A 26,303-nucleotide genomic window follows, 5' to 3' on the forward strand; every position below is an offset into this window, starting at 1 on the left:
ACCCACACAGCACTGGAGCGACTGTGTCTAAATGCATCTTGCTGGGCATGACGTTAAGTGTCTTTGCACGCTCAGAGGTCACCAGAGGATCCTGCAGCAGCCGACTCCGGCCCTGGGAGCCAGCAATCCCTGCTAGACTGCACAGCTACAGAGAAGCCAGCAAGCAGAGAGCTCCCGCTGACAAGACACCAGAGGCCCCCACTGACAGCAGTCTCCACTCTTGACAACTATATTCTTAATGCACTGATGTCATGCGAGTGGGCTGTCAAGCCACTGGTTACAATTAGGCTGACTACGAAAATGCGAGATTATTAAAGCTACTTTACTTTTCTTTTTTCTTTAAACCCACTCAGGTTATAAAAAAAAGATCAACATGCAGGTCTAAGTCTAATCCTTTCTTTTTGTCCTTAAAGAATTAAAGGAACGGTCGCTCCCCGGGGGGAGAATGGCACCCAGACTCACTTCTCTACAGGGCTGTTTCTCTTTGGCATACCTAGGGGCCTCCTCGGGACATGCTATTCTATTTTCTGAACGTCAGATCAGATACAAATCCAAGTTGAGAGACGCCAAGCAGTACGTTATTCCCCAGAGCATCTCCACGGCAGAGGCATGAAAACAATCTGAACAGACTCCTCATTTGCATAGAAGCTAAATAGCTATATTAAATCTTATTTTAAGAGTTTCCTTTTACCTTTGCTTCGTAACCATTAACAACTTCTGCTTTATCTGTCCTCCAGCCCCAGAATCCGGATTTAGTTCTGATAAAAAGTGAACACCACAAATTTCTACATGTACAAAATGCCATTCAGATTTATCCCTGCCGCCTTTATAGTTTACTTCCCCCAGCTTAAGGTGGTGAAGGCCACTTGGTGAATATGGTCCTACTGTCCACAAAAGGATGCTCTTGGTGACAGATGGCTTACACAGCCCCACCCCCTCCCACAGTTATTAATCAATTCGCCTCACCCCTGGCATAGAAAGCCTCCACTCTTGGCTTCTTTACAGAAACCGCCAGCACAGGGGACAAGCGTGGTGACACTGACTAGACAGCTGTCCTAAAGAAATGAAGATGACCAGCGTCCAAGGGCTCGCCACGAGGTGCAATCTGGGTCTGAGCATTTGTCTGGATCATCGTAACTGTGGGCATGGACGTCAGCAGCTCTGTCCCCATGAGCAGCCGCATCTCAATCGAGGAATTCATAGAACAACAAGGCACAGACCATCCTGCTCCTCCGGAGAGAGGAGGTGGGGCAGGAACTCATCACTGTGGCGAGCTGCTTGGAGAAGCCATTAATGCCTGCAAAATGGCTTGGGAGTCACATGTTTTATCAGGTTTGGTGCAGCAGAGGAAAGGATGTTATGTTAAAAGCAGTTTTTCAGCCCAGGCATTGATTCCAGGTCTGTTGAACTGCTTTTAAAGTAGCCCAGCATTCCAGCGGCCACTACGGCGTTGGTCAAGGTGCCTGAAAACCCAGTTATCCCACTCAACATACTTCTGGGTAAAAATGCATTTAGAGCCAAGAGCGACCAAGAGGCTGTGGTTCATTTTCAAAGCAGCTCATCCTGGGAAATACTACCACTCAGAGGGGAGCCCTGACCAGTCTGGTCCGCCCTTTTGTCTAGGACATCACATCCTAGCTCCACTCCATCATATTCTAGCTCCATGCTGCACTTGGCCCCATGCAGAACTGGCCTGCCTGCCTTCTGCTCTGACCCCAGAGGGAAGTGGGACATCACGCAGGAAGCTCCAGGAACTGGCAGGTGAGCCAACTCACAACAAAGATACAGGCCATTTGCATCTCATGTTTCCAAACGGCTTTATTAGTCCAGATTGGGTATGCAAAGTTTTATACGTACATTACAGCCCATCAGAGAAAGGAGGGACCAGAGCTTCACCTTTCCAATTAGTCCACAATGAAGGAAGCATGACCCATGGACGGAGAGCAAGAAACCCTAAAAGGATTACACCAAATGCTAGCTATCTCCACTTCACATTTCAGAAACAAAACTGAAATCTAGGGGGCAAAGGGTTAGGGTCCACACTGAATCATAAACCCGAGTCCCCTCTTAGTCATCAAGAACTGAAAATCAAGACAGTCCTTTTAGTTAACAGATTCAGTCCTCGGTTCCTTGTCTTTCACCAAGTCACTTGATATTTTGGCCTGGGGAGAACTGTTTCCTGGCACACAGTCTTCCGAGGTACCAAAGGATGACTCAGTCTGTTCTCCTTCATCCTGCGGGCCTGCTGGGGAAACGGAGCTGCGCCGTTCTCCCTGGAGACCGCCATGCTGCTCAGTTCTCTGCATCTGCTTGGCTGGGAGTCCTGGCTGCTCCCCTTCCCTTTCCACTCCCCCTCTGACAGCTTGCTTATTAAATTCAGCGTCCTAATTTAAAACCAAAAGTCTAATAACTCCTTGGCTCTTCATTAACTTTACATGCAGAGGCATCTGAAAATGACAGGGGGACACCAGCTCCCCCTCTGCCATTTTCACCTCTGTCGAGACTGCCATACCAGGGGCCAATGCTGCAGCCTGGAGGCTGCTGAGCCATGCAGAGAAAGGCTCTGAGGGTGGCAGGGAATGTTCTGTTTAAGGCTGGCAGAGCCTAATCTTTCAGGGACGAGACCAACCCAGACTTCAGCCAGAGGGTATATAAGGGAGGCCAAAAACTCATGCAGGAAGCAAGCCTCAGGCTGTCAGGAACAGATCAGAGAGAGGAAAGAGACGGACAAAAACGACTATTGCAAGAGAGCACACCTTCCAGATTCAATCAAACACACACTCCCACCTCCAGTAGGAAGGACGTGCACGCACCATTTCTACCACTCGAGTGGCTCCAAAACTCACTAACTGCATATTTAATTCTGAGCACCACCAAAAAAGCACGTCTTCCAGAAACCCTTTCTCCGAGACCCACTGTCAGTTGCAAAAAAGGAGGTTAGCTTGAACCTTCTGAAAACCTAGTAACCATATGACCATCAGATGTGCCTTAGTCCTCCACACAAATGGAACGTGCCCTCATATACCATCTACCTTCAGCCAGTAATCAGCACGATCTTTGTAAATTACACTTAAGAGCACTGACTCTACCAACTCTGCCAGTGAACTAAAGGGAACAGCAGCTCTTCTCATGACATCTTAGGATCATGGGGACTTTAGCAGCATATCTCAAGATTCACTCCTTTCTTTCTTTCAAGGACACCGAAATCCGGAGAGACCAAGCCACCTCCCCAAAGCCACATAGTCATTCAGGGGCCCTGCCAGTGGCACTCAGTTCTTCTCACCCCCATCTCCACAGCTGGGCTACAGCAGGGAGGGCAGGCTCCTCTCTTCCCAGCTTTCCCAACAGAACCCTAGCTGAAGGTGTCTGCAGAGGTGTGTGCCAAGCCTCAGGGGTCTGCCCCAAACCCTCCCAGGTAAAGTCACAGTCAGTCCCTAGTAGATAGCTATACCTGGCAAGGCTGGTGATGGGGCACTGACCACGCCTCACAGGGGTACCACTACCCAAGCAGCAGTGGTATCAGGACACCACACAGGCTGACACTTGGGTTTTCTCTTCTGCTACTAACGGATGCCCTAATTCCGTTGCTCTATCTAAATTCAAAGAAAGGGGCATTTCACTCTTATACTTGACTCATCAGAAAATTCTCAGTCTTACAAACTAATTTTATGGAAACAAAGAAAAGAAAAAGAGAGGAAAGGTTGTATATTCACTAAAAGTAAAGAAAGCCTAAATCCAGGATAATATATGTCCATGTTATCTCAGGTTGTGCTGCTTTGGATTACAGAGAGCTGGATGTGACATCCTAGGCAAACACTCAGGGCTCTCGCAGACTCCCTCAGCTCAATGTGTTTGGAGGTAAAAACACTCAGGCCAACAGCTCTGACAGCCTCTGCTTCCCCTACACTCAAAAGTTCTCCATGCCTCTGCCCGGTCCAGAGGCAGATGACCAGTTCTCGTCCTGGTTAACCAAGGTACAAACCTCTCCAGAAGTTTCTTCTGGTAGAATCTGGAAAAGAACCGAAAACTCCTCCAGACTTTTTCTCTAAACTCTCAGGCCTCACAGGGGGAAAGGGCCACATTAAACTATACAGTAAGTGTGAATCTGACTAATATCAGTACAACCACAATCAATACTGGGTCAATTCTAGCTTCCAGAAACTCAAAGCTCCATGGTTTGGGACTAGGGAGTCTTATGGATCCCCAAACACCAAAACAAAAAATTCAAATAAAATCCATTAGAAAGGGCCCATAAAAGAATATGAAGACATTTCTCCAAGATGTAACCAATGTGCTGTAAAAATGATCTATGAAAGAGGAGGTCAGCTATGGCTTTTACTTGGTTAGAACAGAAAGCAATGTTAAAACCCACTACTGTTTATTATGCCGGATTAGAAAAATCCCAATCCACCCATAATTTCCGATTCATATCTACATGCTACTAAAGATAGCCGTAAAGGGATTAGATGTTAAAATGCAGAACCAAAATGCGTACCTTTCAAAAGCAATATTTTTAGTATCGAGGCTGGTGTTAATGACTGGGCTTGTGAGCCGCCTCTCAACTTCCCTGCCTTTTGGCTTCATCAAGTCCAGAGTGAGGCGCTCCATTTCCTGGGAAAGGTCAAAGTGTTCAGTGGTGACCACTCTGTCATCATGGTTGACTTCCATCAGCTCCGCCCGGTTGTCTGTTAATGGAAACAACAGCATAACCAAGCGCCAGGCAAAGAAGACACAAAAACAAGGAAGCCTCAAAAGTTAAAATGCATCATCTCACATTTTTCCCCTCAAGTGCTATCAGATAAAACCTAAAGACTATTGATTATTCACTACATACTTACATGGGGATTATCTGGCCAGTTTCCACAGCCCATAGGCCATCTTCCTCAGAACTGCAGGCATTAAAAACATTTTGCCTTTTTCATTGGCAACACATCTGTGCACTTTTTAAAATATACAACTTACAAATATACAACTTACATAACTAATGTAAATTGTTTATGTATCATGCTGGGCTGGCAATACAATTTTTCTCACCCTCCATCAGGAGGATTACACCTGCCTGTTGAGGGAATATAGGGAGATACAAGACAGTCTCCCACTCAATATTCAGGAATGTGGGACAGACGCATGTCAAAACTGTAACAGTATTGGGTGGTAAATGATATGGGGAAGAGAATCAAGAGAACTACCCAAAAAAGATATAAAATTGAGGAATCAAGAGCTGTAAAGTTAACAAGAATAACCAAAAAAGAAAAAAAAAAAAAAAAAAAAGCCCCAGACAGGGTCAGATAAAGTATAGGAATGTAAACACATTTTGATGGTCAAAAAGCAGTCTGTAACTTAGCATGAGCAGTGATTATGAAAACAGAACAGAATCACTCACCTTCTCCCTTAAATATAAAACTACGCCTCCCTCTTATCCAACTCATGTTCTCAAATCCCAGCAATGTGATATCCACACGCAGCTTGGCACCACTTTTCCAAATGCGACACACATCGTTCGGGCATATTCTGGAAACCAAGGGCACTAGAGAAGAGAAACGTACTACTGAGGAGAAACCTGAGGGCCAAGCAGAACATGTAGGCCCAGGAAATCTGGATTGGGACTTTAATAAAAGGAAAGCAGTGGCTGGACAGTGACTGTCAGACAGAACTGGGCTTGGCTCCCACACTGAGGATCCAGGTGGTCACTTTTAAAAAACAGACCTTCTGTTCTATAGCTCTTTATAAAAGTGCAGGTGTATGTCTTACCCAGAGAAGACCCTGAATGAATCTCCCAGAGGTGTTTTCAATCCCAAAACTGAACGTCTCTCTGTGACCGTCACCACCATCAGGGCTATACAGCGTGTCCACCTGGCCTTCTCGCTCACATACGCTGCTCTGACCATGTGGCTGTGGCCTGCCACATTGCCACATCCACCCTTCAAAATATCAGACCTAACACAGCTAAGATCTGTGGCTGCTTCGGCATTGAAAAGAACTTGTAAGGTTTCCAGAAGAACCTGAAGTTCTCTTCTGTTACATACTTTTTACTTCATTTAAATGTTTCATTACAAATATGACTTTTTGCCTGACAGAAAAGTCGGTGCGAAACAGCTGGGAACCTGGGAATTAAGAGCTGTCATTAACTGATCTACAAGAAATAAAAGTGGAACATCTATGAAAATTACTGTCAGTCAACTTGCCTTACATAAGATTTTAGAGAAATACATCCATTTTGTAAAAACATTAAGCTATCCCAACATTTGTCTCATCTTCTTCCATAGAATAACAAGTTTAAATGAAGCAAGTTGAACCACATAAGGAAATGAGTAATAAATTATGGCAAATCTACTTACTAAAATTTTAGCCATTTAAAAAACCTAATAATATGGATAGGTATCAGCTCTAAGTGACAAGAAAAGGAGACAAAATTGTCTATATATTATCTTTACAGATGCTCAAGAGAAAAATCCCTATGTGTGGAGGAGAAAACTAGAAGGAAAATATCCAAAAGCATTAACAGTAATTGCAATTAAGTGGGACTATAGGTGGCTGTTTTTTCTTACTCTTTCCTACACATTTCTTAGATTAAAAAAAATAATAATACATTCAGGACGCCTGGGTGGCTCAGTCGTTAAGTGTCTGCCTTCAGCTCAGATCATGATCCCAGGGTCCTGGGATCAAGCCCCGCATCGGGCTCCCTGCTCAGCGGGAAGCCACTTCTCCCTCTGCTACTCCCCCTGCTTGTGTTCCCTCTCTCACTGTGTCTCTCTCTGTCAAAATATAAATAATTAAAAAAAAAAAAAAACATTGTTTTTATAAAGGAAAAGTAAATGTATATTCAGGCTCAATAATTTTGGAAACAAATAAAATACAAACCCAGAGCCACTCACCCCAGCTGGTGAATTCCCATTTCATCTGCACATAGAAATCTGGAGCCTGAAGGACAAAGGTTTAAAGTAAATGATCCTTAGCACTATTAACTGAACACAAACATGGTAAGGGTTAATGAGGTTTTAAGTTTGGGGGTTTAAGTTTAGGTGGGGAGGAGGAGAGAACACAGAAAATAAGAAACATAAAATGCAAACCCATCAAAGTAAATGCTTATTTTATATGTAGGCTGTTATTTTATCTTGATATAAAATATGTCTAGACAGTTAATAAAGTTAACTAAGAGCAACAAGGTTAGAGAGGGATAAAATCAAATCTGATTTAGGACTCAGTCTGGTTCCTAACAGTAGCAGAAAGATGAGCCTAGAAGATGGGCCTAGGCACCACCATGCAATGTGGGTAACAGGCTATTCTGAACAAAGAAAAAGGAACATCAATTCCATCTATTCTATCTGCCTGACTGCAACAGGTTTTGTGTGCTGGGAAGGGCTTCATATTTACTGGACCTCCAAACCAGAGGAGGCTGCCAGACATCAGCTCTCCAAGAAGTTCATGTTCCCTCCAGTTAATAGACTTCTGCCCTCATTTTCCTCTTAAACTTTGAGAATTTGGCTTTATAAAATTTTACACCACCAGAGAAGTCCTGTTTAGGATGACTTTCTGATCTGCCCTGAATTCTTACAGAAGGTTCTTGGAGAGCTTACTTAAGAAATCCAACAGTTACCATCCAAGAAGAGAAATGCTAGAAATTCCAGGTGTTGCTCTGTTCCCCCTCTGTCCACAATGGCTTTGTCGTGTTTTTTACAGAAGCAATAGAAAGGAAGACCAAGAATCTACCCTAGAGTAAAACCAGGATTCCAGTGATGCGCAAAGGCTCTCCGAGGGGCAGCAGACAAGGCGGGGGTGGGGGGGGGGCTTGTTTTAAAGAGCCAATGTTAAAAGACAAAATGTCAGCAACATCTGGTGCCACTGGGCACACAGGTCATTCACAGGCTCTGTCTAACTTCAAGCAGAGAACACAACCCAATGCAGGTTACTGGTATGGCTCAGTACAGGTTAAAAAACAGAAAGTCCTTTACATGGCATTTTTAAAATGAAGAGTGACCCCACATTAAGTCAGTTTCTGGTTCGCCAAGTGGGCGAGTGTGTTTTTAGTTCCTCCTCCAGTAAGCTAGACAAGAAAACAAGAAATCCCCTTGATCTTTTGCACACTCACACACAACGCAGCTTAAAAACAATGCAGACAACTATTTCATATTTCATGGAAGGTTTTGTGTACTCTGTGAAAAATGAGTAACTCCAGGAACAATTTTGCTTGAGTGTCAGAGAAATACATTTTTTAAAAAGTGTGCTCAGATAATGAGCAGTGATTGTCTTACAGCAAAGCTGTTCCTTTTCTCAACACAGCTGTTAATTTTTCTCAAGAAACATGTTGACTAAAGTTGTAAAGTGGATTTATCTAGCAAATATCTTTGGAGATATTTTGGGAAGCTCCCTTATGTGCTTAAGAATAAATGACACGGAAATTGAAGCACTAATACTTTCTTGTCTCCCACAGCTCTGAGAACATTCCATGACTGGCTCCTAAGATGGTTCTTGCAGGTAACAGACACTTTCTGGAGAAGGGCAACCATGATGCAAAACAGTCCATGAGCCTAGAAGTAAATTTTCACAAAAATGACCTCCAAGTGTCACAGAGCCCATACACTTTAATTCACAGATAACGGTCTTTACGGGCCCAAAGCCAATGGCTGTAAATAAATTAAGCCAATGGACCGGAAGTCACAAAATGCTAATGCCTAGAGTCAACAAGTGGCAAGAAGAAGGTGCATACACACTTCAGAGCCTCAAGAGGCCTTGGAAATCCCTGTACAGTAACCAATGCTCATCACAGTTTCCTCAAGATGACCTATGCTCAGGGGCACCTTGCAGGGGCTCAGTTGGGTAAGTATCCAACTCTTGATTTCAGCTCAGGTCATGATCTCCCGGTCGTGAGATCGAGCCCTGTCTCAGGCTTCATACTGGGTGGGGAGCCTGCTAAAGATTCTGTCTCCCTCTGCCCTTCCCACCCCCCGCCCCCACTCACATGTGCGCACACACTTTCTCTCTCAAAAAAAAGATGACCAATGCTTAGAATGCCACTGTTAAGAAAACAGTTACCTAGACAAATTGCTTCATGTCCATTTGTGTTCAGTTACAACTCTTGAACCGCACTTAGAAGGGTAGGTCTAGTGATGGAGAAACAAAATCTGTGAAAGACCTCATACATTTAATAGATGAGGGATAATGCCCTTTGGTACTAAATATACCGTATTTACCATTCATTACACTTGTGGGAAGGTACACGTGGACGTCTAACTGTGTCTCTCCAGCTATGTTGTCAGCTTTTAACGCAAATTATGGCATTGCCACATTTTTATGGATACCTCAAGAATCTTCTGGAGCAACTCAGGAACTCCTTCAAGGGCCATGGATGTGTTGTGGTAGTCCCGATGCTGAAGAACAGTATACACCATCTCGGGGTCACCGGTGCTCACAGCCTCGTGTAAAACTGAAAACCAAAATGGTGAAAACTTCATCATCCAGTAGTCTCATACTCTGACAGACTCCTAAGCTAGTTCGAAGAGAGTCTACAGATCAAAGACAAACATTTTCTTCAAAGAGCAAGAGAGGCTACAGCCCCACCTTACTTTTACAACCATGACTGCTTATCGCTAGCTCTTAACTGAGTGAAAAGAAAATACAGGGCTTGTAGCCTCTTGAACAAGCCGACTTCCATCCTCCCCCTGCACCCCCTCTCTTACCACTGGTTCTGAAATCCTGACAGTGTCTTCAGAGAGCAGGCTTTACCTGTGTGATCACACAACTGGGGTTATATGTGGATCGGGTAGGTAGGGCTTATGTGTATCTTTGCTCAGCCAACACAGAATTACTCTGACCAACAGAGAGCTTGCAAGCAAGTGAAATGCCAGGATATCCCCGGAAGCAGCCATAATTTCGTTTTCATTTTGCCTATCCCAACAGATTCACTGGAGTTACCATCACATTCCTCAGGAGGAATCTGGCCTCCACACTCATGTGCGATGGAAGGGTTTGCACTGAGAGCTGCTTTCTGGATAGGAGTCGCCCTCCACTGAGGGCTTCTGGCCCAGGACACAGTTCGGACCATTGTGCCGCAGGTCTCTGAGGCCCGCATCTCCTCGCCCCGGCCCCTACTCCCAAGAGAGAAAGAGTCTTAATATAAAGATAACTTAAGGGCAATTATCATTGAGACTCGCCTTTATTCAGAAAGAGACACCGAAACAAAAGGCTTTCAGATATTTTCAAAATATACTTGCCTGTCCATCCCTCACGATTTTCTTTCGTAACGTCTGCTTTATGTCGGAGCAAGACTCTAGCAGATTCCAAATGTCCCAAAGAAACAGCAAGGTGCAATAAGGTTCGACCTCGTGGATCCAGAGCCTCCACATTCTGTGAAGTAAACACTGGCATTTATATAACTGTATATATTACATCAAAATAAAGAAATGTGTGAGAGATAAAATTTAGTATAAAATGGAAAATTGCACGTTACAGCAGTGTGTGGAAGAAAGAATGCTTGCATGCAGGAGTGGCTGAAATATTAATTTGAGACTATAATAAAGATGATGGTTACTGAGTTCCTTTTTCTATAAAGTGAAGCACCTAATAAATAAACGCTGGCCGTAGGCCTCGGATCATCAGGCACGTCTTATGCCCTCCACAGCACTCAAATGAAGACTAAATAAAGCCGGGGCTTTAATGAATGCAACCAGCCCATGACACAGAACATGGGGGATTTCTCAAGCATGTATCAGGTCTAGAACAGGAAGTAGAGGACTTTAACCAAACGGAAAGCACAGAAGAGAACTGGGGTCAGACTAAAACTACATTCTCTAGCTGGGTTCCCACCAGAACGCCGCTCTCATTGCTCTGTATGGAGTTCCAAGTACCCTGAAGCAGCAGCATCCACAGGTCCTACAATGAGCACGATTTGCCAGACAGGGACGTGGACATATTTATAGGTAAATGGGGGAAGAGACTCATGCCACTGTTGTCCATTTCCCCTCAAAGGTTTTCTTCCCCATGCTAGACACAGCCATCTGGCTTCTACTCTTCATTCCTATTCCCGCCCTCCTTCCCCCAACCTGCGCTGGGTGGAGAGCCAAGTGGCTGTTTCGCTGGTTTAAACTCAGTCGGAATGACCGAAGGCTGCCTTCCAAACATGGCTCTGAACGTTCTTCCAAGGACACAATAAACCACCATGGGACTTCTAGGATGTAAAACGTTTTAAGTGCTCAACTATTTCTCAGGAAATGTGCTTTTATCTTGATTTGAGATGCTAGTTGTTGTGCAGGCATTAACTGCAGCCTCCAAAGATAACCAGAATGTTCCACTTACTGGCCACATGGAGAAAGGTAAGCAGAACTAAACAGCTACTGCCCAACAGCTACTGAACCTCCCTGTTCTGCAAAGGGCATCATGGCTACCGTGCAGTGAAGACAGGAACTGTTCTCGAGGAATGACAGCAGTGGCCGAAGACATTCTGCAAAGCAAGCACACGTCCTCCTGGACCAATCCCAGGCATCAGCGTTCTCTCCAGCGCTGGAATACCAACACATCTCCTGGAATGGGGCCCACAGCACCTCCCAGGATTCCCTGGCTTTCCCCAAGGGCATGGCTTGTCCCTCTCACCAGAGACACTGATCTTCTTCCAAAGGGCTGGATCCAAGTCTCATATCCCATATTCCCTAACTTCCACAACCCTGGTCTCTAATTTGCATTAAACCATTATTTTTTAAAAAGTAATCTAGCTAAAGATTTTTACCTGAGTTGCAGTTTAGCAGGAGAGACATAATTAACAAGTTCATTACCTCTTACATATCTGTTATATAAACTGTTTCCTCACCTAACAAGTTCAGTCTATGGGAAAGGTGCTGGGTTTTAGCACACTGCCTGAGAGAGGGGCGATGTTTAATGATATTTGTCAAACAAAAGGGCAAATTCTATTTTATGCAATTCACACCCCAGAACAAAACTAACATCTTGGACCAAGGACTGATACTCAAGCTCCTGGGCAACCACTAGATATGATGTGTAAAATCAAAGCCAAATTCATTAAGTTCTTGACTTTGTCCTATTTTGGACCATAGGAAAAAAACTTACGTACGAGCCAGACAGCAGCAACATTTTGTGTTGCTGACTGTAGCCCTTCGGAGCCTCCTGTGCCTCTTTCTCATGTGAGAATCATGTGAAAAGAGAGAAGGAAGGAAGAATATTATGGGGACTGGGATTAAAGACTGCGGATGATTGAAGTGGAAATTAGCAAAACAGAGGACAGCAAATCAATACAGAAAAAAAAAAAAAACAATAAAACTGAAAATTGGTTCTTGGTAAATATCAAAAAAATTGACAAACTTTCAGCTAGATTGACCAGGAAAGAAAGAGAGAAGACTCCAGTTACCAAAAGCAGGAATGAAAGAAGGGATGTCTCTACCAACTCTACAGAAATACAGAGTATTTAAAAGGAATACTATGTGGGGCGCCTGGGTGGCTCAGTGGGTTAAGCCTCTTCCTTCAGCTCAGGTCATGATTTCAGAGTCCTGGGATCAAGCCCCGCATCGGGCTCTCTGCTCAGCAGGGAGCCTGCTTCCCCTTCTCTCTCTGCCTGCCTCTCTGCCTACTTGTGATCTCTCTGTCAAATAAATAAATAAAACCTTAAAAAATAAAAAATAAAAGGAATACTATAAACAACTGTATGCCAGCAGATTAGAGGCTTAAATGAAAGGCACATATTCCTAGACAGATACAAACCGGCAAAACTGACTTAAAAAACAGAAAATCTGAATAATTTGTAACAAGTAAAGAGACTGAATCAGTAATGTTTGAACTTTAAAAAAGCTCAGGCCCAGATGGCTTTGCCGGTGAATTCTGCCAAACATTCAAAGAATTAATACCAATTCTTCACAAATCCACCCCCCCCCCCAAAAAATAGAAGATAAAGGAAAACTTTCCAACTCATTTTATGAGCCCGGTTTATCCTGATAATAAATACACTGCCAAAGAAAGAAAACCACAGACCAATACCTCTAATGAATATAGATGCAAAATCCTCAACAATATAGTAGCAAAACAAATTTAGCAATACACAGAAAGGTTATTAAACACCAAAACCAAGTGAGATTTATCCCAAATGCAAAAGTGGTTTAACACCTGATAATTAATCAAATTAATAGAATAAAATTTTAAAAACACATGACCATCTCAATAGATGCACATGGTCTGAATGTAGTCTGCATTCTTATGTCAAAATGCTAACCCTTCAAAGATGATGGTATTAGAAGTGGGGCCTTTGTGGGGGGTGCTTAGGTCGTGAGTGTGGGGCCCTCATGAATGGAATTAGTGCCTTAATAAAAGAGGCCAGAGAGTTTGCTAGCCCCACTTCCACCATGTGAGGACACAGCTGGAAAGATCCTGCTATGAACGAGGAAGAGAGCCCTCTCCAGCCACCACACTAAATCTGCCAGCACCATTATCTTGGACTGAGAGCCTCCTGAACTTCAGGAAGTAAGTTTCTATTGTTTATCAACTACCCTCTCTATGGTATTTTGTTACAGTGGCCCAAACACGGCTAAAACAATGCAGAAAAAGCATTTAACAAAATCCAACACCCCTTCATGATACCAAATAAAAATAAAAAAAAAACAAGAAGCACTCAACAAACTAGAAATAGAAGGGAATTTCCTCAAAGAGCATCCCATTATGAACACCACAGCTAACGTTATCTTAGCAGTAAAAGACTGGATGTTTTCCCCCTAAGATAAGGAACAAGCCAAGTACATTCTCTTTTGTCGCTTCTATTCAATACTGTACTAGATGTTCTAACCAGGGCAATAAGGCAAGAAAAAGAAAGAAAAGGCATCCAGATTAGAAAGGAAGAAGTAAAATGATTTCTATTCATATTTTACATTATTTTATACACAGAAAATCCTGAGGTATCCACTAAAAGGTTAGAACTAATGAAGGAGTTCAGCACGATTGGAGGATACAAGATCAATACACAAAAACCAATTATATTTCTCAGAGAACAACCTAGTGGTTGCTAGCGGGGAGGTGAATGGAGAGATGGGTAAGATAGATAAAGGGGATTAAGAGATACAAACTTACAGTTATAAAATAAGTAAGGCACAAAGATGAAAAGTACAGTATAGGGAATACAGTCAATAATATTGTAATAACGTTGTTTGGTGACAGGTAGTGACTACACTATCACGGTGAGTGCTGAAAAATGTATAGAACTGTCAAATCAATATGTTGTACACCTGAAACTAATAGAACATTGTATGTTAATTATACTTCCATTTTGAAAAACGAAACAAAATCAATTGTATCTCTATGCACTTGTAACACAACTCAAAATGAAATTATGAAAACGATTCCATTTACAATAGCATCAAAAAGAATAAAATATTTAGGAATAAATAAAAGTACAAAACATACAATCTGAAAACTATAAAGCATTGTTTAAAGAATTTAAGATCTAGATAAAGGGAAAAACATCTATGCTCATGGTTCAGAAGACTTAATATTCAAGATGTTAATACTAGACGAGCCTGGGTGGGTTAAAGCCTCTGCCTTCGGCTTGGGTCATGATCCCAGGGTCCTGGGATCGAGCCCCGCATCATGGGCTCTTTGCTTGGCAGGGAGCCTGCTTCCTCCCCTCTCTCTGTCTGCTTCTCTGCCTACTTGTGATCTCTGTCAAATATATAAATTTAAAAAAAAAAAATCTTAAAAAAAAAAAAAAAGATGTTAATACTCCCCAAACTGAGGGCACCTGGGTGGCCTAGTCAGTTAGGTGTCTGCCTTTGGCTCAGGTCATGATCCCAGGGTCCTGGGATAGAGTCCGCATTTGGCTCCCTGCTCAACAGGGAGTCTGCATCTCCCTCTCTTCTGCCCCACCCCCCTCCTCATGCTCTCTTTCTCTCAAATAAATAAATAAAATCTTAAAAAAAAAAAAAAGTACTCCCCAAACTGAGCTACAGAGTCAATGCACCACCTATCAAAATTCCAGCTGACTTTTTGTAAAGATTGACTAGCTGATCCTAAAATTCTTAAGGAAGTGCAAGGAGACCAGCATAGCCAAAACCATCTGGAAAAGAGCAAAGTTTGAAGACTCACATTTACCAAATTCAAAATTTAACTGTGTACAAAGCTACAGCAATCAAGAGTGTGGTATTGGCAGAAAGGCAGAATCAACAGAATACAATTTAAAGTCCAGAAATAAACTTACACATTTATGGTCAATTAGTTTTCAGCAAGGGTGCCAAAATAATTCAGTGGGGAAAGAATAATCTTTTCAGCAAATGGTGCTTGAACAACTGGATATCCGCATGCAAAAGAATGAAGTTTTATATATATGATACATGAAAATTAGCTGTAAATTGATCATAAACCCAAACAGAMGAGCCAAAACAATAAAACTCTTAGAAGAAAACAAAGAAGTTCATCTTTGTGACCTTGGGTTAGGCAAAACCTTCTTAGATACAATACCGAAAGCATAAGAGACAACAGAAAATAGAGATAAATAGTACTTCATCAGAACTAAAAATTTTTGTACTTTATGTGATATAACAAAGTAAAAAGACATCCCACAGAAGGGGAAAAAATATTTGTAAGTCATTTATCTGACAAGGGGCTACTTAGTATCGAGACTATACAAAGAACTTGAACTTCTTAAGGATAAAAAGACTACCCAATTTTTAAATGGGCAAAGGATCTGGAATAGACATTTCTTCAAAGGCGATATGCCAGTGTCAATGAGTATATGAAAAGAGGCTCAATTTCTCTCATCACTAGGGAAATCTCAGTCAAAATCACAATGAGATACCACTTCACACCCACGAGGATGACTACAGTCCAAAAGAACAGCAAATGTGGACAAGGATGTGGAGAAACTGGAACCCTCACGCATGGCCAGTGGGAATGTAAAATGGTTCAGCCAATCTGAAAAATGGTGGGCATGTCTTCAAAAAGTCAAACACAGAGTAACCATATGACCCAGCCATTCCTCTCATGGGTATTGACCCAAGAGAAATAAAAACATACATCCCTATGAAAACTTGTACACAAATGTGCATACAGCATTATTCATACAGCCAAAAAGTTCAGCAGGGACAAGTATCCATCAACTGGTAAAACGATAAACAGAATCCAGCACACCCAGACAATGGAATACTATTCAGCCAAAGAAAGGAATGAAGGCCTGATCTGTCCCACAGTGTAGATGAATCTCACACACATGGTAAGTCCAAGGAGCCAGACACAAAAGGCCACATACTATAGGATTCCATTTATAGGAAATGTCCAGTATAGGCAAATCTAAAGAGACCGCAAGTAGATTAGCAGTCGCCCGGAGCTGGAGGGGTGGAGGGGAAATGGAGAGTGGCTACAGGGTACGGGGTTTCTTTCTGGAGAGGTGAAAACGTTCTGGAATTTGATGCTGGTGAAGGTTGCACAGCTCAGTGAAGACACTAAAAACCACTGAGTGTTATTATACTTTAATGGGTGAATTGTATGATTAGTGAATTATAGCTCAATAAAGATGTTTGAAAAAAACCTATGTATGTATGTGCTTCATGTAATATATAAAATGAATCTATCATCTATATACTGTTGGATGAATTAATTTCTCCAGAGCTTCAGTCTGCTCCCTTGTAAACTGGGAATAAAAAACGGGGTGGGGGAGGGAATCGACCTTATGGAGTTCTTACAAGAGTAAAGGCGTAATACCTAACCCTGTAAGAAGCACTAAGAAGAATTAGCTCTTCTTATCATATACCCACATTACAGAGTGTATATAAGCAGCTTCTTCCTAAAAGGGATCTGTTCAGATTTCATTACAGTTAATAGTGGGGCTTAGGGTCTCCAACCAATGACATTAGCTCAGTGAGCAAGAGATTTCAGAGCTAAACTAGAATTCACATTGGAAGCTGATCATTTCAGGTTTTCCTTTATGTTTCTCCAGTCATGAACTGTACCAAATTAAAAATACCCGCCCCTTCAAACTCTAATAGTGCCCCTGAGGAAGAAAAGCAGGGAGATTTCTGCCCATCTCCATCCTAATTGCTAATTTAAGAATTTAAGCCCACTGACTAGGCTTGCTCAAAGCAAGCCTACTTTTTTTTACATCCTGCTGCCCTCCGGAGGCAATAAAAGGCCAAGCTTTGAGTGCAGGCTGCAGAGCCAGACAACAGGCCCACAGCCAGGCCCCTGACTAGCCTCAGGTGCAGTGCTCAACCTTTCTGTTCTTCAGCACCCAGCACGAAGTAAGTGCCTCATCTACTCTCACTGCCACCTGGGGGCGGGGAGCCCTCCATCAAGAGGCTACGAACCGGCCTTTCATTCTCTCCAGAGTCCACTCTCATTCCTGTGCATCTCTCAGGCTGCTCTGGTCCTCTGCGGCTGTGACCCAAACTGATGCCCCCACCCCAAGTCCAGCAGGAAATGGTATCCATAGGCATAGTTCCCTCAAGGGAGCCTGAGCCTCTAAGGGCCAAGGGGGAGCACGTGAGAGCAGGCTCTAGCTCTTCATCTTGGATGCTGGGCCCCTGGCTCCTGGCAGGCCTCCAGACAACAGGCACCAACCTGAATGTGTGCCCAGGGCCCCACTCAGCCTGCGGCAGATGGGGATGAGAACCCCAGGGTAGCTCCCCGTCAAGCTCTGAGGACTGCTGCCACCCTCTTCTTCTTGCCCTGATAGTGTCCCTTCACCTGCCAGCTTCCTCACTGGGGGCCGGCCCTCGAGTCGGGCCTCATCTGCCACCCTCCACCCTACTGGGTCCTGGGTTTCCCCCCATCCAAGGTGCACTGACTGACCTTTGCATACATCCGTTTAAGTGTTCACTCATTCTTCCAGCATCTGTAAGAAAGCCAGGGATGTTTAACAGACCTCTCTAGCTAAATGACAAACAACATAACCATGACACAAATCACTTCCACTGCACCGGCTTCAAGGCCCCACTGAATATTAAAGACAGTAGAGCTGATGCATCAAGAGGCACTTAATAAAATGCCCCTGCTGAGCCAACATGGAAAGTTTGAAACAACTGCAGAGTTGGCAAACTCCACACTCCAGCCCTCAGCAAGACCTTGGGATGGGGGGTGACTCACGCGCCCTCGGAAACGCGCCTATCCTCCTCATCTGGATAAACTTGATTCTGTGCTGCTGTTCCTAGAACAAAATACAATTCTTGCAGCTACCAGTGTGCCCTCTTTGCGTCTCACTCGTGGGATGGGAGGAATGAAGGAACAGACCGCAGAAGCTTACTGGCAAACAAACGGAGTGAAGCAGCTGGTTGTGTTGCTGGGCCGATAGGAATTTTTTGTTTCTAACACTGCAGCCAGTACGTGCTCCTTGCAGAAAAACTGGGCCATACATAAAAGAAACTGAATGCCCAGGACGATTACAATAATCACAGCAGCAATGAGGATAAATGGGATCACTCTCATTTACGATGTGCCTGCGTTTTCAGATCTGCTCTCTGGCTTATCTTCCACAATTCTGAACTGGAGGGACTCTTATGGAAAAAGCAGCAGAATGGAAGGGTTAAGAATACAGCATCAGGGCAGAGCCCGACCTTCTGGGTTCACACCCTGGTTCAGCCAGTGGCTAAGTGTGCAGCTGAGCCTCCCCACCTTACCTGGTTTCCTTATCTGTAAAATGGGAATCATGATAGCATTCACTCCGGCACACTGGTGTGAGAATTAAATCTGAAATTGCACAGAAAGCATTTCAGCACAATGCCTGACAAACCAGTAGGCTTTCAGGGCTACTCTCCCTATTTTTACAGATGATAAAACAACTCAGCAAGTGTAGATAACTTGCCCAGGCTCACAATGTTATCAGTATTTGTACTGGCCATTAACCCAACTGCCTGTAAGTCACAGACCTCCGTAGTTGTTTCATAATCAAGAGAATCTTGACAAATATGAAAGCAACAAAATATTTCCTACCACATGTTTTAATGATATCAATGAATAACTTCTTAACCCTGAAGCAGTTACATAATTTGCAGGGTGCAGTGAGAAATGAAAATGCAAGGCGGTGGGGCCACCTGGTGTGGCTCGGTTGGTTAAGGCTCCAACTCTCGATTTCAGCTCAGGTCAGATCTCAGGATTGTGAAGTCAAGTCAGGCTCCATGGCTCAGCGGGGAGTCTGCTCAAGATTCTCTCTCTCTCCCTCTGCCCCCTCCCACGCTGTCATGCTCTTGCTCGTGGTCTCTCAAATAAATCTTTTTAAAAAAAGAATTTCAACTTAAAAAAAAAAAAAAGAATTTCAAGATGGTGAAAGCAGAGCATTGTACCAAGCATACCCCTTGATGCCAACCCAACCTCTACCTCTTCAATGGCCAAGTTTTAGGATGGAGATTGGGTTATGTGGTCATGACAGTCAAGCTTTCACGGTAAAGATGTTCTTTATGATTCATCTGCTTCAATTGCCTCTTACTCAGAAAGGATTGGTATACTATGAAATGATGTATGGGGATAACCGATAACAAAGTCAAAACCAAATAACTGGCAAGTATTAATATTCTTCCTTTGACCCCCCCACACACACACCTTGACAGTATAAGGTGCAAAGAATCAGTTTACTCCAGGAAAATCTGCTGCAGAATTGTAATTCTCTGATCACGAATGTCCCTAACATTTTTTGAGATAAGAGGCACAGAGAACTTTGAATGAATTACAGCCTACAGGAAAAGGAGAAAATTCAACTATGCCACATTTTAGACTGTAAACCAAGCCTGTGCTCTTATCAAACAAGTTTTTCCTATAAAGAAAACCTGCACTGCATTCAAGCTCTTTTCTTCACCCCCGATGAATAGAAAGCCTGCTGTTTCCAGAAATCAGTATTTAGAGTGTGTGGCTTAATGGCGGCAACCAACTTCTCTATCAAAAGGGAGTTTAGTTCTGCGACTTTCTTTGTACTTTATCTCAGTATTTCACAAGAAGCTGGGGCAGCAGGGACACTGAGGAAGTGCAGACGCACAACACAGCAGGATTCTCTGGTTGTTTTTCAAGTGTCCAAGGTGAGAACGCTGAGAGCTGAGAGCAAAATGATGGAGGATTCCCTCTGCGCCACATCTAGTAACAGAAAGGGAATGAAATCACCAGGTATACTGGGACACCTAATGGTGAGTCATCTACTCTGGGGGCGTGATCTAATTAAGACCAATGACTCTTACAATAAAAGTTTATTCTGTCTGGACAGAGGATTTAAATGAAAAAAGACCAACTCTTGACTTCCAGGAAGTGCCCAGCAGATTTTTTTTTTTTTTAATATAGCAGGAGGCAAGAACACACTCACTTAGCAGTAACCATTCACCAAATGGGGTGATGCTCCTTTTTCTTTAAAATTTCTTGAAAATTAGCATCGATTTTGAGCCACTCAAAAATCAGGACTTCAAAGTCAACAAGAATTACACCAAATAACTACAAATCCTTATCCTAATGGCAAAGTACATTAGCTTGCAACCTGAGGACACCAATAACTCCCCGAATTGTTGAGATGCCTTTAAAAGCAGGCGTTCTCCCGCAGAACACTACTGACACTTTGGACCAGATAATTCTCAGTTGTGGAGAGCTGGCCTGCGCACTGGAGAATGGTGACCTGCATCCTTGGCCTCTACCACTAAGATCCCAGTAGCACCCATTCCCCACTGGTAACAACCAAAACTGTCTCCACGCATTACCACTGGGGGTGGGGAGGTGTGTGTCAAAAATCACCTCCAACTGAGAACCACTGATTTATAGAGATGGCAAGAAATAAAAGACAAGGAATCAAAGCACTGGAGGACAGGAAGGGATTTTAAGGATCCTGTGCCCCCGTGATTCTCAAACTTTGGGATGTATCAGCCTCCGAGGGCCAGAAAGGGAAAATGCCTTGCCCAAGGTCACAGGGCGAGTTACAACCTGGACTCCAAACCCAACCAAGCCCTTCCTTACGAAAAGGGCGGGGGCGGGGCGGGGCGCGGGGGTGAGCGATGTGTGCCATTCTTACCTCTTTGGGAGAGGCAGGAAAGCCTAACTGGTTACGACAGTGTACTCTGGAGCCAGCCGGCCAGAGTTCAAATCCCGACTTGGCATTTATTAAGTGGGCGACCTTGCACAAGGCACATAACCTCTGAGAGCCTCAGTTTCCTTCGCTGGCAAATGTAATAATAACAGTGCCTACCTCCTAGGACTGCTGGAAAGGCAAAAAAAATTATTATAATGTTCCTAAAGCCCTCGGCATAGGGCCTGGCACCCAATAATCACTCCGATACATCTCCTCTTATTATTATTGTCGCAGGCTGCAGAACTGAAAGGGTCTGCAGGACCCCGAAGGCAGTGAGCTGGAGATGGGCACTGAGGGACGAAGCGACCCCCGATTCCCCCCCTCCCCGCCCCTCGCCGCAGGCGAACCCCGCCCCGCCCCTCACCTGGCCCCGCAGCTCCTTCTCCAGCTGCCGGTAGTCGTTGTTCCAAACCAGGAGGTGCAAGGGGAAGTGGCCGCTGTTGTCGCGGGCCGAGGACATGGCGAGAAGGCCGCAGCCGGGCCCGCACTGCCCGCTTGCCAAGCCTCAGCCCCGGCGGGGTCTCCGGCGCCCGCCCGCCTGCCCGGCGGCCGACCAGAGAGAGAGAGAGAGAGGACGGAGCCAGTGAGCGAGGGGCGCGGTACGCGGTGGGGCGGCCTACGGGCCGGGTGCGGGGCGCGCGGGAGGTCGGGGGTCGCGGGCCGGGTCGGGGACCGGGTCGACCGCGCCCACCCCGCGCCCCGCCGCGCTCCCGCCCGCGCTGACAGCTCCCGAACCGACTTCTGCGGGCCGAACTGCCCCAAACAGGGAAGTGCGCGGGGCGAACCACCGCTCGCCGCGGCGGAAGGAGACGAGGCCAGACGCACGGCCCAGAGTTGGCCCGACCGCACCCACCCCCAACTACACACCGGAAAACACAGTGCAATCTCAAAACAGAGCTAGCATTCTCTCCCTTTGTCCAGGATCTCGACACGGACAACTCGGCCTATCCCTCACCAGCCTCTATCCCCCTGCTCCAGCTGTCTCATATGGTTCAGTCCACAACTGGGCCTCTTCCATCAGCTCTGGGTTCAGGGGGTGGCCGCTGGGGCCTGGACCAAACCATTACAGTTACTGACTCCCTTGCAGCCTTTTTGGAATTGGGCAGTGCTTCCATGATTGGCCAGAAGCCATTTTGGAAGTGGGCAGCACCCAACAATTTTAAAGAGGGAATATTACAAACTCTGGAGAAGTGGCATCGAAGATTTGCCTAGCAAGGGGATTGTTCTGCCTTAGGGTTTCTCAACATTGGCACACTGTAAACTCGGTAATTTTCTTTCTGTGAGGGTTGTCCTGTGCTTTCTAGGATGTTGAGCAATATCCCCGGCGTTTCTATCCCCTGGATGCCGTAGCACTTCCCCGCAAAAATGTCTCCAGACACTGCCAAATGTCCCCTGGGGGAGAAAAATCATCCCCAGTTGAGAACCACTTTCTACCAGAACTCCACACCGAGTTAGGATTCTAAGTGACCTTCAGTGTGGTTTCCACATATGAGGGGCATTGGTTTTTCATACTAGCCACTCGAGTTTTGGATTATGGCTAAAAAGACTCACGGAGAATACCCAGACTTGATCAGAGTCTGCAAATATTAAGTTCGTTCTTTGAGTTTCAACCTCAGACACTACAGCTCTTTGATTCAATGAAGAGCCAAGTCAACTTAACAGCTATTCCCCAGCCTAAGTTATCGGCACAGTTGTCTGCAACTAGACCACACAGCCGGGTGAAGTTATTCAGTGCATCCTGAAAGCAGAGCCTCTCCCTCCCCAGCCTGCGTGCATCCAGCTCTCAGATGCCTGCCACAACAGCTGTTCAAGAATCCTGGCCTAATCCGTTCTCCACACGCGTTGAGTCGGGAAGATTTGTGAGTCTGTGGAACAAAGCAGGGTGCAGGAGCACCAGGATGTGACCCAGAGGCCCTTGCTGTGGAATGTGTGGGAATTATTCCCATCATTCCTACACCATACATTTATCAAAATGGAGAGGTAGACCAACACCCAGGGCCTCTAAGACCTCTTCCAGGACTTCCTATCTTTCCAGAAGCCTTACACAACTTAATCTTTCTTTTCATCATTCAATGCTCATTGGACATATCTCTTATTCATGAGTTGAAGAACTCCACAACGGCAGCTTACCAGAGTATCTAAAGTCAAAACAGTGCCTGGCCCTTAATGGGCATCCAGTATTTCCCAAATGCAGATCATGGCTGCATTTACATGTAATACATATAATAAGTATTTACAGTATTAGGGTCGCATCTCTTCTCTCATTCACACTGATTAAACTCATCTCATTGTGTTTATCTCACAGTATGTATCCTACAGATTACTGTAGGTCATCTATTCTTATTCTCAAAAACAAAAAGTTGTGATTAGAAACTAGTAGTAAGGGGCACCTGGGTGGCTCAGTGGTTTAAGCCTCTGCCTTCAGCTCAGGTCATGATCTCAGAGTCTTGGATTGAGCCCGCATCTGGCTCTCTGCTCAGCGGGGAGTCTGCTTCCCCCCTCTCTCTGCCTGCCTCTCTGCCTTCTTGTGGTCTCTCTCTCTCTCTGTGTCAAATAAATAAATAAAATCTTTACAAAAAAAGAAAGAAAGAAAGAAACTAGTAGATACTAAATACCAAGAATAGCAGGAGCTACTATTATTGAGTGCTTACAATGAGGCAGGCACACCACATTTTTCTGTAAATTATTCCATTTGTCCTTAGCCAGATAGTAAATATTTAGCTCCGTTGGACATATGAGTTCTGTCAGATATTTTTCATCGACTTCCTCTTGTTTTTCTTCTTTACAATCCTTTAAAAATGTTTTTTAAAAAATTATTCTTGTGGAGGCCAAGAAAAATCAAGGCCATCCCACCTCAGGTTTAGCCTTAGCATAGGTACAGCCATCTTAGCTCTGGCAGCCATTTCAGACCCCTGTGCCCAAGGGCTGAACTTTCCCCTACTTTGCTTTAGTTCCAGAGACCCCCCACCCTGCTTTAGTAAGCCCCACCCTGCTTTAGTTCCAGAGACTCCCACCCTGCTTTAGTAACAGGAACCCATAAATAGCACTGTCTTAACTAATCTCTCTGGGGTCCAAGTCCCTACTCCGCTGTGCCGGTATACTTGGGCCCAAGCTTAAGCTTGTCAAATAAACCCTCAGGTGATTGCATCGGTGCTTGGCTCCTTGGTGGTCTCTCAGACGCGAAAACTTGGGCATAACATTCTTATGTAGCAAGACTTGCCAAAAAAAAAAAAACCACACACACACACACACACACACACACAAATCGTGCACTAGAGGTAGAGAACACATCAGCTCCATTTTGCATGAGACTAAAACTGCAGCCAAAGAAACACCTAGTGTTGGTTATTTTATGTATTTTGTTGTAGATCTACCACAATAGAATGTAAGCGCCATGAGAACAGGAAATTTTGTCTTTGCTCACTGTTATGTCTTCTGCGCCTGGAACAGTATGTGGAACAGAGTACATGCTCAGTAAGTATTTATTGAATAAGTGAATGAACTTGACCAGTTATACTAAGTGACTTGACTATTGAAGGCCTCGGGAAACATGTGGCTGCAGAATCCTGGCCACGAGATTTTGCTGCTTCTCCTGTTATTAATCAGTGCTGGGACTTCCAAAGAGAGAGAGAAACCCAAACTGAAGAAAATATATAGGCAGGGCAGAAGATGCTCAGGCACATATCTGCCCTCACTCAAGATGGCGACAAAGCAGCGTGCCCTTTCCGGTCACATGATCTGCCCCTCGGCGAAGGGCACCTCCCCGCGCGTGCGTGCTGCGACGCGGCTGCGAGGCGCTGAGGGGAGAGGCGCCACCGCCAGCGCCGCCGGGGAGACCCGTTAGAGCGGAAGCGCCTCCGCTGCAGCCTTCGCTGTCCCGCGGACCCTGATTCCTGGCAGGTGGGAGGCGGGAGCCATGTCGAAGCGGCTTCGGAGCAGCGAGGTGTGCGCTGATTGCAGCGGGCCGGGTGAGTCGCACCGGCCGGGCCCGCTTCCCTCAGTTCTGCTCGAGGGGACCCCTGCCCAGGGGCCGCCCCCTGGGTCGGGCGGGTCCCGGCGTCCGAACCCCACACCCCGGGTCCCAAAGAGGAGGCACCGGCGCGGCCTCCGGGCGGGACCCGTCCGGGGCCTGTCAAAGCCGGGCGGTCTAGGGACCCGCCGCCCTCACGCCCCTCCCTCTCGTCTCATCCCCTTTCGTCTCTGTCCCAGGCCGGGCGGGGAGGCTGCGGGGTCGAGGCTGCTTCCCCAACAGGAAGGGGCTTGGGCAATCCACAGGAAGGCCAATTACAGAAGTAAAATGCGAGCGTTCTCCCGGCTGCGGCCCCCAGAGGCTGCAGGTGTTCCCCCAGCTCCCCGCGCAGCCCCCCGGACCCCGCCCCGTGAGGGGGCCGTGCCTGGGGTGGGTGCGCTCGCCGCTTCCGTCTACTGATACTCTCTCTCCATAGGACCCCCGTATTTCCCTGTTGTAAGAGCCCGTATCCCGCTCCACCTCCACCGGGGAGAATCCCCAGAAGGTCGGGGTCTTGCAGACACAACCAGCGCTTGGGAGGCAATACCGGTCTCGAGTTTTGGGGTCTTAAGGACCTGGGTTCAAGCTAGGTTTTGTCTCTGGGTGACCTTGGACTGGTGATTTCATGTGGCCCAGCCTTAATTTCCTCATTTTTCCGATGGTGATAATTGGGAGACCCACATTCAGTGATAAGGAAGAGTCGATGAATATTCTTAGGATCATCTCATCTAAGTTTTTTCTGTATTGCGTTGTTTAGTACAGAACCTTTGCTGTCTCTTAAAACTGGAGTTGAGGTTCTAAATCATACATTAATTACAACCTACAAAACAAAATGATTGGCAGCAGACACATTTGGGCATTCAGGCCCGATAGACATGGGTGTGTTGAAAGGTCAAAACCGTTCTTCCTTGCCTAAGGGATTTAGCGTTTTCAGATTTAGAGTTCAGATCCCTTTTAGCAACTGAAACCGAATTGACAGGTCTCTGTGCTGTTCTTGGTGCTTTGATTAACCTGCTTTGAAATTTGAAGTAATTCAAAGGTAAGATGGCTTCTCTCGTTACAATAAAGTCCAATTAACCATCATAATTAAATCATTGAACACCAGTGTTTTCTGCAACGGTTCCAAACTTCATCTTGTTGCATGGCAGTAGAGACTGATTTTACATAGTACTTGTGATAAGTCAGACCTTGTGTGGTTCCTTTATGGCCTGTGTAGTGCAAGTAGGGTTACCAGTTTCCTTTGCAGATGGGGAAGGGGATAGAGGAGTTGAAAAAGAGGACCTCAAG

The 26,303-nt window shown here is 45.2% G+C and overlaps 2 protein-coding genes across 17 annotated transcripts in view; one reads left to right on the forward strand and one right to left on the reverse strand.

Annotated features, from left to right (window-relative positions):
• The window catches only part of ANKRD13A (ankyrin repeat domain 13A), a 30,718-nt gene extending 9,020 nt beyond the window's left edge, over positions 1 to 21,698 (reverse strand). The window contains exons 1-7 of the mRNA XM_032847429.1: positions 21,372 to 21,698; positions 10,212 to 10,344; positions 9,300 to 9,424; positions 6,876 to 6,921; positions 5,384 to 5,527; positions 4,496 to 4,685; positions 692 to 758 (exon numbers count right to left, since the gene is read on the reverse strand). Coding sequence (XP_032703320.1) covers positions 692 to 758; positions 4,496 to 4,685; positions 5,384 to 5,527; positions 6,876 to 6,921; positions 9,300 to 9,424; positions 10,212 to 10,344; positions 21,372 to 21,467 — 801 coding nt within the window. The 5' untranslated portion in view covers positions 21,468 to 21,698. The remainder of the gene's footprint in view (positions 1 to 691; positions 759 to 4,495; positions 4,686 to 5,383; positions 5,528 to 6,875; positions 6,922 to 9,299; positions 9,425 to 10,211; positions 10,345 to 21,371) is intronic.
• Positions 21,699 to 24,784: 3,086 nt separating this feature from the next.
• GIT2 (GIT ArfGAP 2) overlaps positions 24,785 to 26,303 on the forward strand; it is a 47,932-nt gene continuing 46,413 nt past the window's right edge. For 6 of the 16 annotated variants that reach the window (XM_032847377.1, XM_032847383.1, XM_032847384.1 and 3 more), the window contains exon 1: positions 24,787 to 24,975. In XM_032847377.1, coding sequence (XP_032703268.1) covers positions 24,924 to 24,975 — 52 coding nt within the window. In that variant the 5' untranslated portion in view covers positions 24,787 to 24,923. Of the gene's footprint in view, positions 24,976 to 25,995; positions 26,056 to 26,303 lie in introns of all 16 variants that reach the window. The other 10 variants (XM_032847373.1, XM_032847375.1, XM_032847378.1 and 7 more) reach the window with 3 other exon arrangements.

The sequence above is a fragment of the Lontra canadensis genome, unplaced genomic scaffold, assembly GCF_010015895.1.
Source record: "Lontra canadensis isolate GAN:19392208 unplaced genomic scaffold, GSC_riverotter_1.0 scaffold187, whole genome shotgun sequence".
Classification (NCBI taxonomy): domain Eukaryota; kingdom Metazoa; phylum Chordata; class Mammalia; order Carnivora; family Mustelidae; genus Lontra; species Lontra canadensis.